Below are 15033 nucleotides of genomic sequence, written 5' to 3' on the forward strand. Positions count from 1 at the left end.
AGGTCAAGGGATAAATCTATTTTGGTTACGTTCATATTATATAATAAGAACATATTACAGCTGCAGATTGTGAAAGCTGTCTACAGAATTACATCTGCAGTCATCAACCCACATGTGTCTAAAAAATACAATACTGCATGATGACAAAATAATTTTAGAAGTAACTTATAATATAGCATAACTAAATATGTATTAAAAACATATGGGGAGGGCGCCTGGGTGGCTCAGATGGTTAAGCTTCCAACTCCTGATACTGGCTCAAGTGATGATTGGAAGGTTCTGAGATCGAGCCCCGTGTTGGGCTCTGCGTGGAGTATGGACCTGCTTGGTACTCTCTCTCTCTCCCTTTCTCTGCCCTTCTCCCACCTCAAAATAAACGAAACGAAACAAAACAAAATGAAACAAAACAAAATAAAAAAACGCAGATAGGAAGGGTACACATTAAGTGCATTAGAAATGGGAGCTTACATGTCTTCTGCCCATTTCTTCACTGGATTGTTTTTTTTTTTTTCAGCTGTGGAGTTTGGTGAGTTCCTTATAGATTTTGGATACTCGCCCTTTATCTGATATGTCATTTGCAACTATCTTTTCCCATTCTGTCGGTTGTCTATTAATTTTATTGATTGTTTCCTTTGCCATGCAGAAGCTTTTAATCTTGATGAGGTCCCAATAGTTCATTTTTTGCTCTTGATTCCCTTGATTTTGGGGAGTGTCAAGTAAGAAATTGCTGCGGTTGAGGTCAAGGAGGTTGTTTCCTGCTTTCTCCTCTAGGGTTTTGATGGTTTCCTGTCTCACATTCAGGTCCTTTATCCATTTTGAGTTTATTTTTGTGTATACGATGGAATACTACATGGCAATGAGAAAGAATGAAATCTGGCCATGTGTAGCAACATGGATGGAACTTGAGGGTGTCATGCTGAACGAAATAAGTCACGCAGAGAAGGACAGATACCATATGTTTGCACGTATAGGTAGATTAGGAGGAACTTAACGGATAACCATGGGTGAGAAGAAGGGGAAAAATAGGGGGGGGGGAGAGGAAGGGAGGCAAACCATGACTCTTGAATGCCAAGAACAAACTGAGGGCAAATGGGGTGGAAGGGAGGGGAAGGGGAGTGATGGGCATGGAGGAGGGCACTTGTGGGGATGAGCGCTGGGTGTTCTATGGAAACCAACTTGACAATAAACTATTAAAAAAAAAAAGAAGAAATGGGAGCTTACAAGAAAGAGAAAAGAGTAATGCCAGGGAAAAGAACTTCAGCAAAATATCTGAACTACTTTATCCTTTTAAAAGTGCAGATGTAACTATGGCTCATTATTAATGTTGTTTACCCACGGGTTGGATCCTAGATGTTCATCTTACTAGTATCATGCACATTTTCTGAGGCTTTTGGGTAATCTCAGGCTCCTCTTTTACTCATTTGGCTGGCCCCTTCTTGTGGTCTCAGCCCTGTGCTTCCCACACCTGAGGACAGTTGTCTCTGCCCCTTCTGGCTCAGATAAAGCTCCACATTGCAGGTGCGGGGTCTGTATGAGGGGCCACGGGCTGTCACCAGGACGTTCAACCAGAGAATGAGCTGTGACTCCCGAGAGACAGGAAAGGGCTAGAGCCAGTGGAGAAATTCCTCTCCCTTTCTCCACCCTGAGCTGCCTTTCCCCAACTCACCGCCCAATGCCCAGAGACATTTCAGCTGAGTGTCTCTCCTCAATCTCTTCACAGTCCATGTGACCACATAGCACTGCGTCAGCTTGCATTTGCCTCCTGGTTTCTTCACCCTCATTTTCACTGCCCTGGGGTTGCATCAGCCCTTCAGCCATTCTCAGGCTCTGTTCTGAGAAATCTAGGCTGAGACATTTTTTTAAATGTTTATTTATTTTTGAGAGAGAGACAGACAGAATTGGAAGCAAGCTCCAGGCTCCAAGCTGTCAGCCCAGAGCCCGATGCGGGACTTGAAATCATGAGTTATGAGGCCATGACCTAACCCGAAGTCGGGTGCTCAACCAACTGAGCCACGCAGGTGTCCCTGTTTTTCAGTACTTTTTTTGTATTTCAAAAATAATACGGTGCAAGGAGCATAGTAAGTGTTCGATGCACAGTGTCTGCTATTATTAATCCTGCCACAGCCAAATTGTAATCAGACCCTGTACGTCTCAGAGCTTTTAAACTGGAAGAGAATCACAAATTATTAGGTTTGGAGGAGACCAGAGCTACTATTTAGTTACTATTTGGTTCAAACTTTAATGCTGATTTTCAGGATTAAAACTGAGGATGTTGCTTAGACTTGTAGGCTAGCGAGTGCCTGAGCTGAGAAAAAGAAGTTCATGTCCAACAGTCCCCAGGGTTTGGTGTCTCCATCTCAATCATTTTCCCAGTGGCTCCATTTCCCAGCGGGACTTTGAGCAGGTTTTGAGCATGCACACGGCGGGCACTTACTCTCCACTGTGGTTTAGATTGTCATAGCGCAGGAAGAGGCCCGCGTAGACAGTCTCAGTGAGCAGGGCGTAGATGGCAATCATAATCAGCAGCACGGCCAGCTTCAAGACAGAGTTCAGGCGCAGGAAAACTGCACAGGTCACCATGGCCAACACCCCGGTGAAGACGAAATACTGGGAAGAGAGAAAGGGGAGGCGGTCAGACTCGACGGGAATGTGGGAAGGTTGCTCTCCTCTGCACGGGTGCCGGGGGGTGGGTGTCTCCTGATACAAATGGCCACTGAGCCCCTCCAATTGGAGACCTCATGTTGCCCTCCAGTTCAATAAGCCTCCAAGAGAACTCATCATTTCCTTACCACCTCCCAGGCCTCTGTTCCCTGGTGCTCGGGGACCATTGACGCCAGCCCTAAGCCAGAGCCTGGGTCTCTGCTGCCTTTCTCTTCCCCACATTCCACAGCCGGGCCATCCCAAGTCTGCAGTCTCTGCTCCTTTCATAGAGCTCACATCCATGTCGTCTCCCCTCCTGAGCTCTTTCTGTTCTGGTTCTGGAAGAGTTTCTGGCAGCTCTGTTTGCTTGCGGCCCCTCACCCCCACTGAACACACATGGTCTTTCTCTCTCCAGAATTTCTAAAATACAGACGTCATCAAGCCACTCCTCGGCCTGAAGGTCTTCCAGGGCTCACCATTCCCTCCAATGGCATTTTCCTTTCTGCGTCAGAAGCTCACAAGGTCATAACAGATCAGATCCCCCTTTACTTTCCAAACCCAACATAGTGCTTCAGCCTCACCATCTCCTTGTGTCTCCCACGGCTGTTTCTGGACTTTTCTGGGCCTCTGTGCTTTGCATCCTACCTCTTGCTTAAAGCTCGTCCATGTGACTTAGCCTCACTTCTCTGACAAGTGTGAGCTCGGGTGTCCTTTCCTCGAGAAGCCTTGGTGCACATCTCCAGGTGGCCTGGAAACTGCCTCGTTCCTCCACAACACCCCCACCCCCCATACCCAAGATAAGATCTAGCTCCTTGTATTGGAAGTAGCTGTTCAAAGGGCAAGTTTGGGACCACTCAAGCTGGAATACCAGAGTGGCCCCTACCAGTCAGTCTGCCCAGCCACAGCTCAGTCTTCAGGAGGGTGCTGTTCAGCCCACTTTTCTGACAGAAGCATCTCACTGTATCATTCTGGATGGCAGGACAATCCAGTAGGAAAAAAGAATAAAACCTACATTATCAAGGCCCACTTGGTAGCAGTACTTTGATCTTGACACACTTTTTCCCTTGCAATTTTCAAAATAACTGGCTACAATGGGAATCATATTTCCCATTTCATGGATGAAGAGATAGAGGCTCAAAGAGCTGATGTAAGCCGTTCAAATTCTCACAACTGGGAAATGGCACCCAGGACACCTGAGAGCAATCCATGTGCGTCCATGTGACTCCAGTGGGCATACGGAGCGTGATAATTCTGCAAATCCATTCCATCCCTGTTATGCATGGCTCTATGTAGCAATTGGTGGTCTCCTCTCTCCTATTATATAGACAGACAACTTCTGTATGGGAAGAGGAGACCAGTAGGTATTTCTAGAATCTCCAAACAACTACAGAAGACAGGTTTATTGGGTTCCTAAGCCAAAACAACTAATGAGTGTATACTTTCAACAGTGATATCAAGTGACAACACCATGATGAGACCCCATTCAGGGCAAAGGTCCAGTGCCATTGTGATGCATGGGGGTAGACTCAGCAATGAGTAAGGCAGTGTTCCTAGAGACATCCCTGTCTGGGGTGACCTTCACTTCTGTTTCTCTTTCTTGGTAAGTCCAATTCTGTCCTTCTCTCAAATGTCTGATGTGGTTTCTTTCCATCTCTAAGATCTTCCCTTGGCAAGATTTTTGGGTAACTCATCTTGATGTCTCCATGCCATCATTTTAACAAATAGAGAGGGAAGATGCATAGACCCAAGGCGTCCTGTGTCATCGTTACCTGCATCATGATGAAGAGTTGTGCACATTTTATCAGAGCAAATTATGAATCATGTATTAAATCAAAGCTGTCAAAATGATTGTGCCCTTGAGCAAAACTTGACGAGGGCACAATAGTTAAGTTTAAAAAGCGTAATGAGGATTTCTGGAGTGCTAGGCGTTGGGAATTCCAAGGTGAGTGAGAGATGGCCTGGACCACACCCTGTGGTCTAAGAGGTGAAGCAGGCATGGAAACACCAGTAACACCGTGCTGTGGAAAGTGCTCTCCCAGCAACATGATCAAATATGATGGAGCACGGGGGCAGAAGGAACACATGTCTGGAGAAGGATTTGTGGGGCAGGTGGATCTAAACTGGACCTGAGGGATGGATAGGATTCACACGACAGAAAATGGAAAGGGAAGACCATTCTAGGAAGATAGAATGACATGAACTCAAGAGTACAAAAGACCAATCCATAGCACTCCTGCGGTATGTTAAAAAATCACAAATCATAATGAGAGGTAGTAACACAGGCAGGCAGATAAATTTCAAATGAATTGCCCTCCTCCTTTCTCTGCCAAGACGTCTGAAATCATCATAGTTTAATACAGTCCCACACTTGCCCAATGGACGGATGGATCTTTCGCCTTTTCTGATCTCAACCAACCGGGTTAGTGCTCTCTCTCCAGCTCTACCACTTCCCTCCATTCCACTGAAAGGAACCACCCTGTCATTACCTTGCACAGTGTAGGGAAATTTCTGCCTTAGAGTATAAAGTTGAGCCTCATCGTGATGCTGTAAACCACAGGACACCAAAGGAATGGAGCCCCTGGATAAATAACGTCAGGAGCTTCTCCTCTGTCTCTTTTGTAGCTTGAAAGAATACTGGGAGTGGGACCAGAAAATGGAGAGGAACGGGAAGCTACCGGAGTATTAAGACTTTGTGAAAACCTCTCTTTCAGTTGGATCTGGACCCCATACATTGCACATTTCCTGTAACGTGGGAGGATGCTGGACCTAACACAATTACTAAATTTCTGTCAAATGACAGTCTCTGTGTTCTATAAGTCACCCGGGGAACTCAGAAGCCCCACAGCCTCTAGAATGTTCCCTTCAGGGGTCCCAGCTTTAAGGGGTTCACAGGTGTGGCAAAGCAGAGACAGGCAGCAAAGCCACGTTGTAAAAATTCTCATATGTACCACTGGAAGTCTGCCCTATACTCCAAAGTTCTCAAGGAGCCGTGGATGGGTTTCAGGTTTGCAATGGATTTTGTAAATCTAGGAATAAACTGTGACGTGGGCAAGTACAGGATGGATTGTAATTAACGGAGAAAGGCTGAAGGTTTAAAGACAAGTTTGGGGACCTATCCAATAGACGAGGCAGGAGCTAGTTTTATGTGAAGGGGAGGAGAGAGAGGAGTCAGAATGGGCGCTAAGCATTCCAGCAAGGATTAGTCTAATATTAACTAAGAGAAAAAAACTGTGGAATGAGGAGGGGGAAAGCGGATGCATTCAGTTTTAGGCTTCTCAAGCTTTAGGTATTGAGGGTGATTCAATAAAGATAGTTCATGGCCACCGCAGGTGTGAGGCTGGGGTTCAGAAAACAGATGGGGCTGGAGACGTTTAGCTGACATCGTTGAGCTGACCCCACAGCTGTGGAGACCACCCAAGCAGAACATGAAAAGAAAAGACAGAAGATACAGAGACGAAAATGTAGAGACTCCCATATTTTAGGGGCTTTGGGAGGAGAGAAATAAGATCATTGATTAGGGATTGTTGGGGGTGTGAGTGAACAATGAGAAGACAGGGAAAAGCATAGAGCCCAGAAAATAAAAATAACCATAGATGGGGCACATGGGTGGTTCAGTCAGCTGAGTGGCAAACAGGCTCAGGTCATGATCTCATGGTTCGTGAATTCGAGCCCCACATTGGGGTCTCTAGTATTACCACGGAACCTGCTTCAGATCCTCTGTTCCCTTCTATCTCTGTCCCTCCCCTGCTCAAGTGCGTGCACACACACACACACACACACTCTCTCTCTCTCAAAAATAAAAATAAACATTAAAAAAATCTCCACAGACAAAGAGATTTTGAGAGGAACATTTCAAAGGCAACATATAGAAAATGTCTTCAAAATAACTTACTAGTGGAAAGCAGGATATAAAAATTCATATGCACTACAATCACAGTAATGCAAAATACGGGCATAGAGGGGACATGGCTTTGGAGCGGATTATTTCCATCTGTAAAGTCCTTTAATCTGATCGTAACACCCAATATCAAATGAGGCAATGGGTGGAATGCACTGTTTTTCAGTGAGTCCCTGTATTCCCAAGAAGTCTGCATCCCACGTTGTCATGGGGTTCTCTGCCTTCTTCCTGGTTTTTTTTTTTTTGAGTTTATTGTTTTATTTAGAGAGAGAGAAAGAGAGAGAGCAAGAGAGGCACAGAGAGAAAGGGAGAGAGAGAATCCCAAGCAGGCTCCACGCTGGTAGCACAGAAGCCCAATGCGGGGCTCAATCCCATGAACTGTGAGATCATGACCTGAGCAGAACACAAGAGCCGGATGCCCAACTGACTGAGCCACCCAGGTGCCCCTGCTTCTTCCTAGGTTTTAATGATGAAAAATAATAACACCAGGATTTGCATGAGAAATGTTAGGGATGGGGCAGTTTCCAGCAATCTCTGATAAAGAAAACACATAAGCTGTGCATTCTAGGGGGAAAAGAGACCCAATAATGACACATCAGTTTTGCCCAGGAAAATAGAAAGATCACCGCAGTGGGCACTAGTTATAGGCACTGGTACCCATCTTAGGAAAAACAAGGTCAGAGGCATTTTGGTAGCGAGGCTGAAATGTGGGTTGGAGAAGAGAGACAAACATGGAAGATGTGCAAGTGTGAGGCAACCTAGGTCCTGACGTTAGATGAACACAAGGTGAGATGGGTGGTGGGGGGTCAGGTGGGGGTGCGGATGCCTATGCATCAGGGGTAAGTTGGTGGAAGGTGGAAGTAATAATTATAACTGAGCATCTGCTGGGCACAGATCCTGTGTAAGGTCCTTTATGAATGACTTTATATTCTTCATTTTACTTAACTCTTAAAATGATCCACTATTCTTATATCCATTTTACAGAAAAGAGAAGTATATATAACATTTTTCTGCTTCCAAATAATTGAGATTTTCTTCTTTCAGATAATACACTGACTTGGGAAATTAGAAATCAGGCAATTCCTTTTAAGTCTTTACTGAAGAGAAATTGGAGTCCATGTCACACAAAGGGTCAAGGGGAGCAATAAATATCCGATTAAGTTTGCAGGAAACAAGTATTTTGCCAACTAAACCACAAATTCGTTCCTCTACACTTGTTAAATGAGGATCTATCAGGCACCAAGAATTGTGCCAGGCCAGAAGACATCACGCTAATGTCAGGACATTGTCATAAAGTGTCATAAATGACCTCAGCAACAGGTGCATACTGTCCTCCTAGAAGGGGAAGGGAAAGAGTATTGCACAGTGATAACCTGAAGGAGTCCTTGAACTCTGACCCACAGAAGTCACTCAAGCCGGGCTTCTGTGCCCATCTGGTTGCTGCAAACCCTGTGGCATTAGGAACTCAGAACAAGAGGGGCAGAGAGTCAACATTTTCAAAAGTCGCTGCCATTCAAAGGAAGAAGCCACACATTCTGATCCACACAAAACCTGATTCTCAATTATGACCCTTAGTACAAGCAGCAGAATGAAAGGCCCAGAGGCCAAGGCCAGGGGCTGCTCTGCTTCCTCTTGAGCCTCCCCTCCCCATGCGATCCAGCAGTGATGGTGTCAGGAACTTCCATGGGTGCGGGAAGAGATACAGCCAACCTGACGTTCCCCACTGTTTACTGGCTTGTGTGAGGCAGGGGAAAGAGGCGTTTTGTCGATGCTGTGTGCTCTGGTACAATCTTCCTGTGCTTTGGCTTATTCTAGATCCTGATTTCCATCATTGACATTCCCCCCCCACACACCATACCCCCATACCAGGGGAATAAAGGCAAGCGTTCCTTAGTTCATTATAGTTATTAGCTTAGATGTCTCAAAGAAAAAACACAAGTAGATGTGATGTTTATGTCTGACTTGTGTTGAGGGCAGATGGGCTATTCTAGAAATTTCCTAGAAGCAACTACATTCTCAGTCAATACTTTGACCTCAAAATCCTTCCTGGGAAGACACGCCTATATTAATGACATCTATAAATAATGATTATCCCAGGAAAGCTATGAAGCAAACATAATCTCAGAGTATGCACAGTAGCTATCTCTTATGGAAAGGCATCCCTGGAAAATATTTTTGAAAATACAGGATGCTGCTGATCTTGGCAGTGCTTACTGGTCGATTCACTGTGGTCACTTGGAAGACTCTGGGCCTGTCTTGGCTCTGCTTCTTGGATGGCTGAGCTCAGATCTTTGTAAATTACCATCCCAATCCAATTTTCAAAAACATCAAGAGTGCAGTCTCTCTGTATTTGATTCCTAAACAGCGATGTCTAGCCAGCACACGCATCTCAGTGACTTTCAGAAATTAAACGTGTTCCCAAAGGACAGCAATTTGACATCGTTAAACATACATCTAGGAAGTGTGTGTGGTCAGCTAAGAACAAGAGGAAGAGAGGAACACAGTGGCATTGTTGGAATAAGTGTGTGCCTTCCAAGGCTGCTCCCTGGGCATGGGCAGCAGTGTGGAGTCTAGACGGATCTGGCTCCCTGAGAACAATGCAATGCAAGGTGGTCACCATCTTGTATACAATGGGTGAAGCCAGAAGAGCAGTATTATGAAAGGGAAATAACTATGAAAAGATGGCCTGTTCAAGTTTTTAGTCACACATCGGACACATAATCATGTAGATGATCTCATGTTTGGAGCGCAAAAGCCCTGTGCATTTAAAAAAAAAAATGTGTTCCAGCCCCGTCTTCCTTAAATGCCACGTGGGCAGGCACTATTTTCCCCAAGGTACCAAAGACTTCAAGAAAGAAAGAAACTAACATTTGATGAGTGTTTTAGGGCGCCTGGGTGGCTCAGTCCATTAAGCATCTGACTTTTGATCTCAGCTCCGGTCATGTTCTTCCTGTTCATGAGATTCAGTGTTTACTGTATGTGATCCTATCTGTCACCCAAACAACCTTATGGGATAGGTATTGTTTTTTTGTGTTTTTTTTTTAATATTTTTATTTATTTCTAGGAGAGAGAGAGAGAGAGAGAGAGACAGCGTGAGCAGGGGAGGCTCGGAGAGAGAGGGAGACACAGACTCTGAAACAGGCTCCAGGCTCTGAGCTGGCAGTCAGCACAGAGCCCGACACGGGGCTCGAGCCCACGAACCGCGAGATCATGACCTAAGCAAAAGTCGGACGCTCAACCGACTAAGCCACCCAGGCGCCCCGGGATAGGTATTGTTAATAATCCCATGATACAGGTGAGAAAACGAAGGCTCAGAGAAGTTAAGTGACCTGTCCAAGGCCACACAGTAAGTCAACGGCGGAAGAGTCCTCGCTCATTTGAGGTGAGCACACTGCCTCTCCCACCCTCCTGTTCTGTTTTCCATGTTCTGTTAATGTCCTTGAAGACCTAAGTCTAAGCTTTGGTGAACTGGGGCTTGTTGGTTTCTGGCTCACACTGCTTTTATGGCTTTTTGGCGCTTTATGGGGAAAGGCGGTTCCAAAAATTGATTATCATCTGGGAAAGAAAACACATTAATCTTCTTCACGTGCTTAGGCATAATATAAAATTGGCTCAGTGTGGGAGCAAAACGAGCTTGTAGAACATCCCCCCTGTTCAACTTAAAAAACGTTCTGAAAGGATAGTGAAGCCATCTCATGCTCATTCTTTGTTAGAATGTTCTGGTGGGCCTGCAAAAGTGTGGGAAAACCTAACTGTATCCTGAAGAGCAGCTGGGGCATTTTAGACCACACTGAATAGCATTCCCACCAAAATCACATGGCATTCGGACTCCTATCTGAGGAGTTGACCAGAGAAAGGAAGGGCCTAGTTTTTATAGCTGCTTTCGTAATTTAAAAAATCTGCTTATTTGCTTGTTCACAGATTCCTTTTTCTTTTAATTGTTTCTCTCCCTCTTTTTTGGCTCCTTCTGGCTTTTCCTCCATCTCCTTCTTTTTCAATGTACCCCCCTCCCCTTCCTCTCTCATCTTCTTCATCATGACAGCTGATATTTAATGAGCAAAGACACAGATAATTCCACCCCTAGGCAAGACTGGCTCTTAGGACCCTTTAAAATGTTAGCAGGCTCTTATTGTTCTTGCAAATATAGTTGACTATTCAACTGTGCCAGCGAAGACAATAAAGGGGGTCGACTCTAAAATGCAGGTCCTCCCTTGGAACCTGCCAAGGACCCCAGACAGGTTAGTGCATGGGATCTACATTCGTTTTACAGACCTGTGCTTCCTTCCTCCCCCAGCCTACTTCTCAAATCATAGCTGGAATGCAGCTTTCTTCACTCTCATTTACTGCATCTGCTTTCATTTTTAGGAACTGGCAAGCTCTAGTTCAAGACTACATTATACTTAATACCAGATATTAGAACAGCCTCTTATTGTTATATCACATCACCCAGTTCATAACACATTTTCGGACTGAGTGCTGTTTCTCAGGGGGTGAGGTAGAGAGGGCGGGTGAAGAAACCAAAGCTCAGGGAGACGAAGTGATTTGCCTGGGGACACACACATGGGCGAGCGATGGGTGGGGCTGTGTGCCGATTAAGCCTTTTACAAGGTCTGAAGTTCTCATTCCTTTTTGGTAGACAAATTGTTAGGTAGAGAAGCACAGCCATGTATATCAAGATGGCAACTGGTTGGTCAAATTGGGTTGGTGGTGGTAATTGGTGATGGAAGGAGTCCAGCTCCCCATCTTTTTGGCTAGTGGGTGTCCTGCATCTGCGGGGATGCCTGGAGTTAGCAAACTTTGTCTGTAAAGGGCCAGACGGGATGTATTTTGGCTTTAGTGGGTCACGCTGTCTCTGTTGCAACTACTCAACTCTGCCAACTGTACAAGCAGCCACAGGTGATCGGTAATAAATGGGTGTGGCCAAGCCCCAGTCAAACTTTACTTACAAAACAGGTGGCAGGTCGTATTTGGCTGGAGGCCACCGTTTGCTGACTCCTGAGCAAGATCATCCTTTGGTTGTGGGAGGAAAGTATTGAAACCTTCTTTATTTTATCTCATTTTTTAAAACATTTTTATTTTTTGAATATGGTCCTTAATGTACACGATACATTCGCACAGTGATAGAGGAATGTAACTTCTAGGTAAACATATATTGGAGTTGTGGGCTCAAAACCTTTCCACAGGAAGTAATAAATACATCATGGCTGATGTTTAATGAGCAGATACTCTGTCCCTGGTGTTCCTTTAGACACTCGACATGAATTAATTCATTTGATCTCGCAACCACCGTTGAGGAAGGTACTCCTTTCATCCTCGTTTTATAGATAAGAAAACTGAGGCACAGAGATGATACACCACTTTCTGAGGACCAGCAACGCCATGTGTGCTGTGGTCCTGAGTGTGGGGGCTTGGGTTGGGGTCAAGGGTATATACACTGTTGTAGAGTGACGCGGAAGCCCAGATCACTAGTTCATGAGCACCACCCTCAAGTCAGATGACGTGGGGAGCTCAGCATCTGCTAACTCACCTAGGGAGCACCATGAGAACGTGATACTCCCACAAAAGCCATATGAAGAAGGTATTGTTCTTCCCACTCTACAGACAATGAAACTGAGGTTCCGAGAGAATAAGAGCTGACTCAAGATTCCACTGGGAGCGAGTGCAAGGGCTTGTGGTGAGTGAAGTCCAGCCCTGCCTAGTTCCATGTATCTGACTATCGGCTGACTTACTGCCTCTTGGGACACTCCTCCTGCCCTCCAAACCGAGACATTCTCGGGGAGCTGGTGTCCCAAAGAGTCCATGAAATCTGTGCTCACTCATTACTTGGTGGGAAGCGGTCCCCCAGTGAGAGTTAGCCCCCTCCTGCCCTGGACCTCCTCAGGAAATGCCTAGTTCCTCCCTAGGGACCCAGCCTGGATTCAGAAGCATGAGGTCAAGAGCAAGCCAGATATGGTTTGAGCTGCAGTTCCAAGTCTTGATAACTGAATTAAGAAGAGAAGGACAGGAGGAAAGAAGGAGGGAGAGAAGGGAGGAAGGATGAAAGGCAGGCAGGAGTGGTACTGAGCGGCACCGAGCAAGTGACTCTCCGGGACCTTGTTGTGTTACCTATGAGGTGGAGATGACAGCCTGCGCCTGCCTCAGCTTGGGGATTTAATGATGCATATCACATAGATGGTCTCTGCCTTGTGCGGAGCCTGAGGCTTTCTCTCCCTTTCAGAGCATCCCTCACACCGATTTCTCACACCTGGCTGAGACAGAGAGAGCCTTTCTTCCACCCAGGTGTTGGCAGGGTCTTAGAGAACAAGGGTCTACCTGGGTCCTCAGGGTGTGAGGTTGGCTGGGATCTGCTGGGACATCCCAGCTGTCCTTTCTTCTGACTCAGAACTTCTGTCCCCAGATGTAAAGGTCTGGGCCATGGCCAACAGCCTAAGATCGTCCTTTGCCCAGTGCTTCAGGCTTGACCCCCAAGGTCCAGAGCCAGACCAGTGGCTCTCTGGGCAAGGGAAGGTGAGACTTACATAATCATGGCGGGTGTCTGTTGGGACACCTCCTGACTCCGTGTACTGCGCTTTGCTTTTAGTTGTGGTTTTCTGTGTTTGTGAATTACTAGCTTCCTTCCGTCTTCCTCCCCTCCTTCCCTTCCTTCCTTCCTTCATTCTACTGCCTTCCTTTTCCTCTCCTTCCCCTTCCCTTCCTACTTTCCTCCTCCCACCCTCCCTCCCCACTTTCTGTCTCTTCCTCCCCTTCCTCCCTTCCCCCTTCCTTCCCCTTCCTTCCTTCTTCCCATCTTTCTTCCTCATCCCCTTCCCTCCCCCTCCCTCCCTTCTTTCCCCTTCCTCCCCCTTCCCTGCCTTCCTTCCTCTTTTCCCTCTTCCCTTCCCCCTTCCCTCCCTTCCTTCCTCTTATTTATTCCTTTCCTTCTTCCTCCCTCTTCCCTCCCTCTCTTCCTTCCCCTTCCCCCCCTGCCTTCCTTCCTCCTTTTTCTCTCCTTCCCCTCCTCTCTCCCTCCCTTCCTGCCTTCCTCTTTTCCTTCCCCCCCCTTCCCTCCTTCTTCAGTGCAGCAAACACCATCTGAGCCATAGCTCTGCAGTCTGCCTACACCGGAAGCAACAGCACATTCTGCTATAGGATTTTGAGATGAGCCAGGGAAATGAGTGGGGGAGGGGGAGAAAGAGGAGGAAAATGGATAGCGATAAAGGTGAAGAAGGAAAGCAAGGAGGAGGAAGAAGAAGGGCGAATAGGGAAAGGCTAGAAGTGGGAGGAGGGAAGGGGGGAGAGAAGGAAAGGCAGAAGAGAGGAAGGAGGAGGAGGCAGAAAAAGGGGACAGGTCTCTGGAGAGCTTTCAAAGGCCCTTCAGCCAGTCCTGCTTGTGGGCAGCTGGTGGAGAAGATCCCTAGGCCCAGGTCTCGCCAAGGGGAGCTCGAGAATAAATACCTCTGGGTAGGAGCAGATATCTGTAAACACAGCTGAGGAATTGAAAGTCAGGTTCTTCAAGGGTATCGACTTGTCAAAATCACACCACAGCTGCGGATTAAAAAAAAAAAGAACAACAACAACAAAACAAAACAAAACAAAAAAACAACACAGGAACAACAAAGTCAGTGTGAGTGCTGGGAACCGAGGAGTGCGTGCCGTCACTGCGTCATTCCAGATCGGAGGTGCCAGCTGGGATCTCTTCTTTCATTTTAGACAAGGTGCTGGCTCCGAAAAAGCATTTGCAAGCCAGTCAGGAAGCCAGGTTGAGACAGCTCTGCTGGCCCCATCACACAGGGTCACTGAGGTGTGTTTGTGGGGCTCCAAAAAGAGCCAGATGGCAGGAGGGGGCATCCCCCTGGGGGATGCTCGAAGCCTGTCTCCTCATCAAAAGCTAGGAGGATTCTAGGGCTCTGAGGGGCACATTTTCCAAGAAGACTCTTGGCATGGGGCGGGGGGGCGTTCTCTAGGCCAGCAACTGCTGCAGATTTTGTGGTGCTCAGAAAAGAATAGCTACCATTGGCCGAATGCCTCCTCTGTGCCAGACACTTTGGACAAAAATGCCTCACAAGCACCGTGTGATGTAGCTATTTTTATCCCCAGTTTACGATCGAAAAACATGAAACTCTGAGAATTAAAGTAACTTGTCTAGGATCCCCGAGCTGGTAAGCAGTAGAGCTGAGACTTGATCGCAGGTCTATCTGACTCCAAAGCCTCTGAACGTCCTATTGCATCGCTGTGGCACGGGTGGCCCGAGAGATAACCCTGACCTACAGTCACCGAATTTACTTCCAAATCCTGCACCCCAGAACTACCTGATTCAACAAGACTTGAGATCCTGGCTACACCTCCACAAGCCATGATCAATGGTCCTAAGCACCTCCATTTTCAACTGCAATAATGTGTAAAATATTCATTAGAGGATGACTTGGTTAGATTATGATTTTTCTCTTTCTTTATCCCATAGAATCCTTTACTACAAGGCCAACCACAGAACTTGAGAGCCAATGTACACTCTAACT

The 15033-nt window shown here is 46.5% G+C and overlaps 1 protein-coding gene across 1 annotated transcript in view; it reads right to left on the reverse strand.

Moving 5' to 3' along the window:
• Positions 1-15033, reverse strand: part of ADCY8 (adenylate cyclase 8) — a 222033-nt gene that overhangs the window by 37884 nt on the left and 169116 nt on the right. The window contains exons 13-14 of the mRNA XM_077750010.1: positions 13973-14062; positions 2435-2607 (exon numbers count right to left, since the gene is read on the reverse strand). Of these exons, the coding sequence (XP_077606136.1) occupies positions 2435-2607; positions 13973-14062 (263 nt within the window). The remainder of the gene's footprint in view (positions 1-2434; positions 2608-13972; positions 14063-15033) is intronic.

This window comes from Crocuta crocuta, unplaced genomic scaffold, assembly GCF_008692635.1.
Source record: "Crocuta crocuta isolate KB4526 unplaced genomic scaffold, BGI_CrCroc_1.0 scaffold119, whole genome shotgun sequence".
Classification (NCBI taxonomy): domain Eukaryota; kingdom Metazoa; phylum Chordata; class Mammalia; order Carnivora; family Hyaenidae; genus Crocuta; species Crocuta crocuta.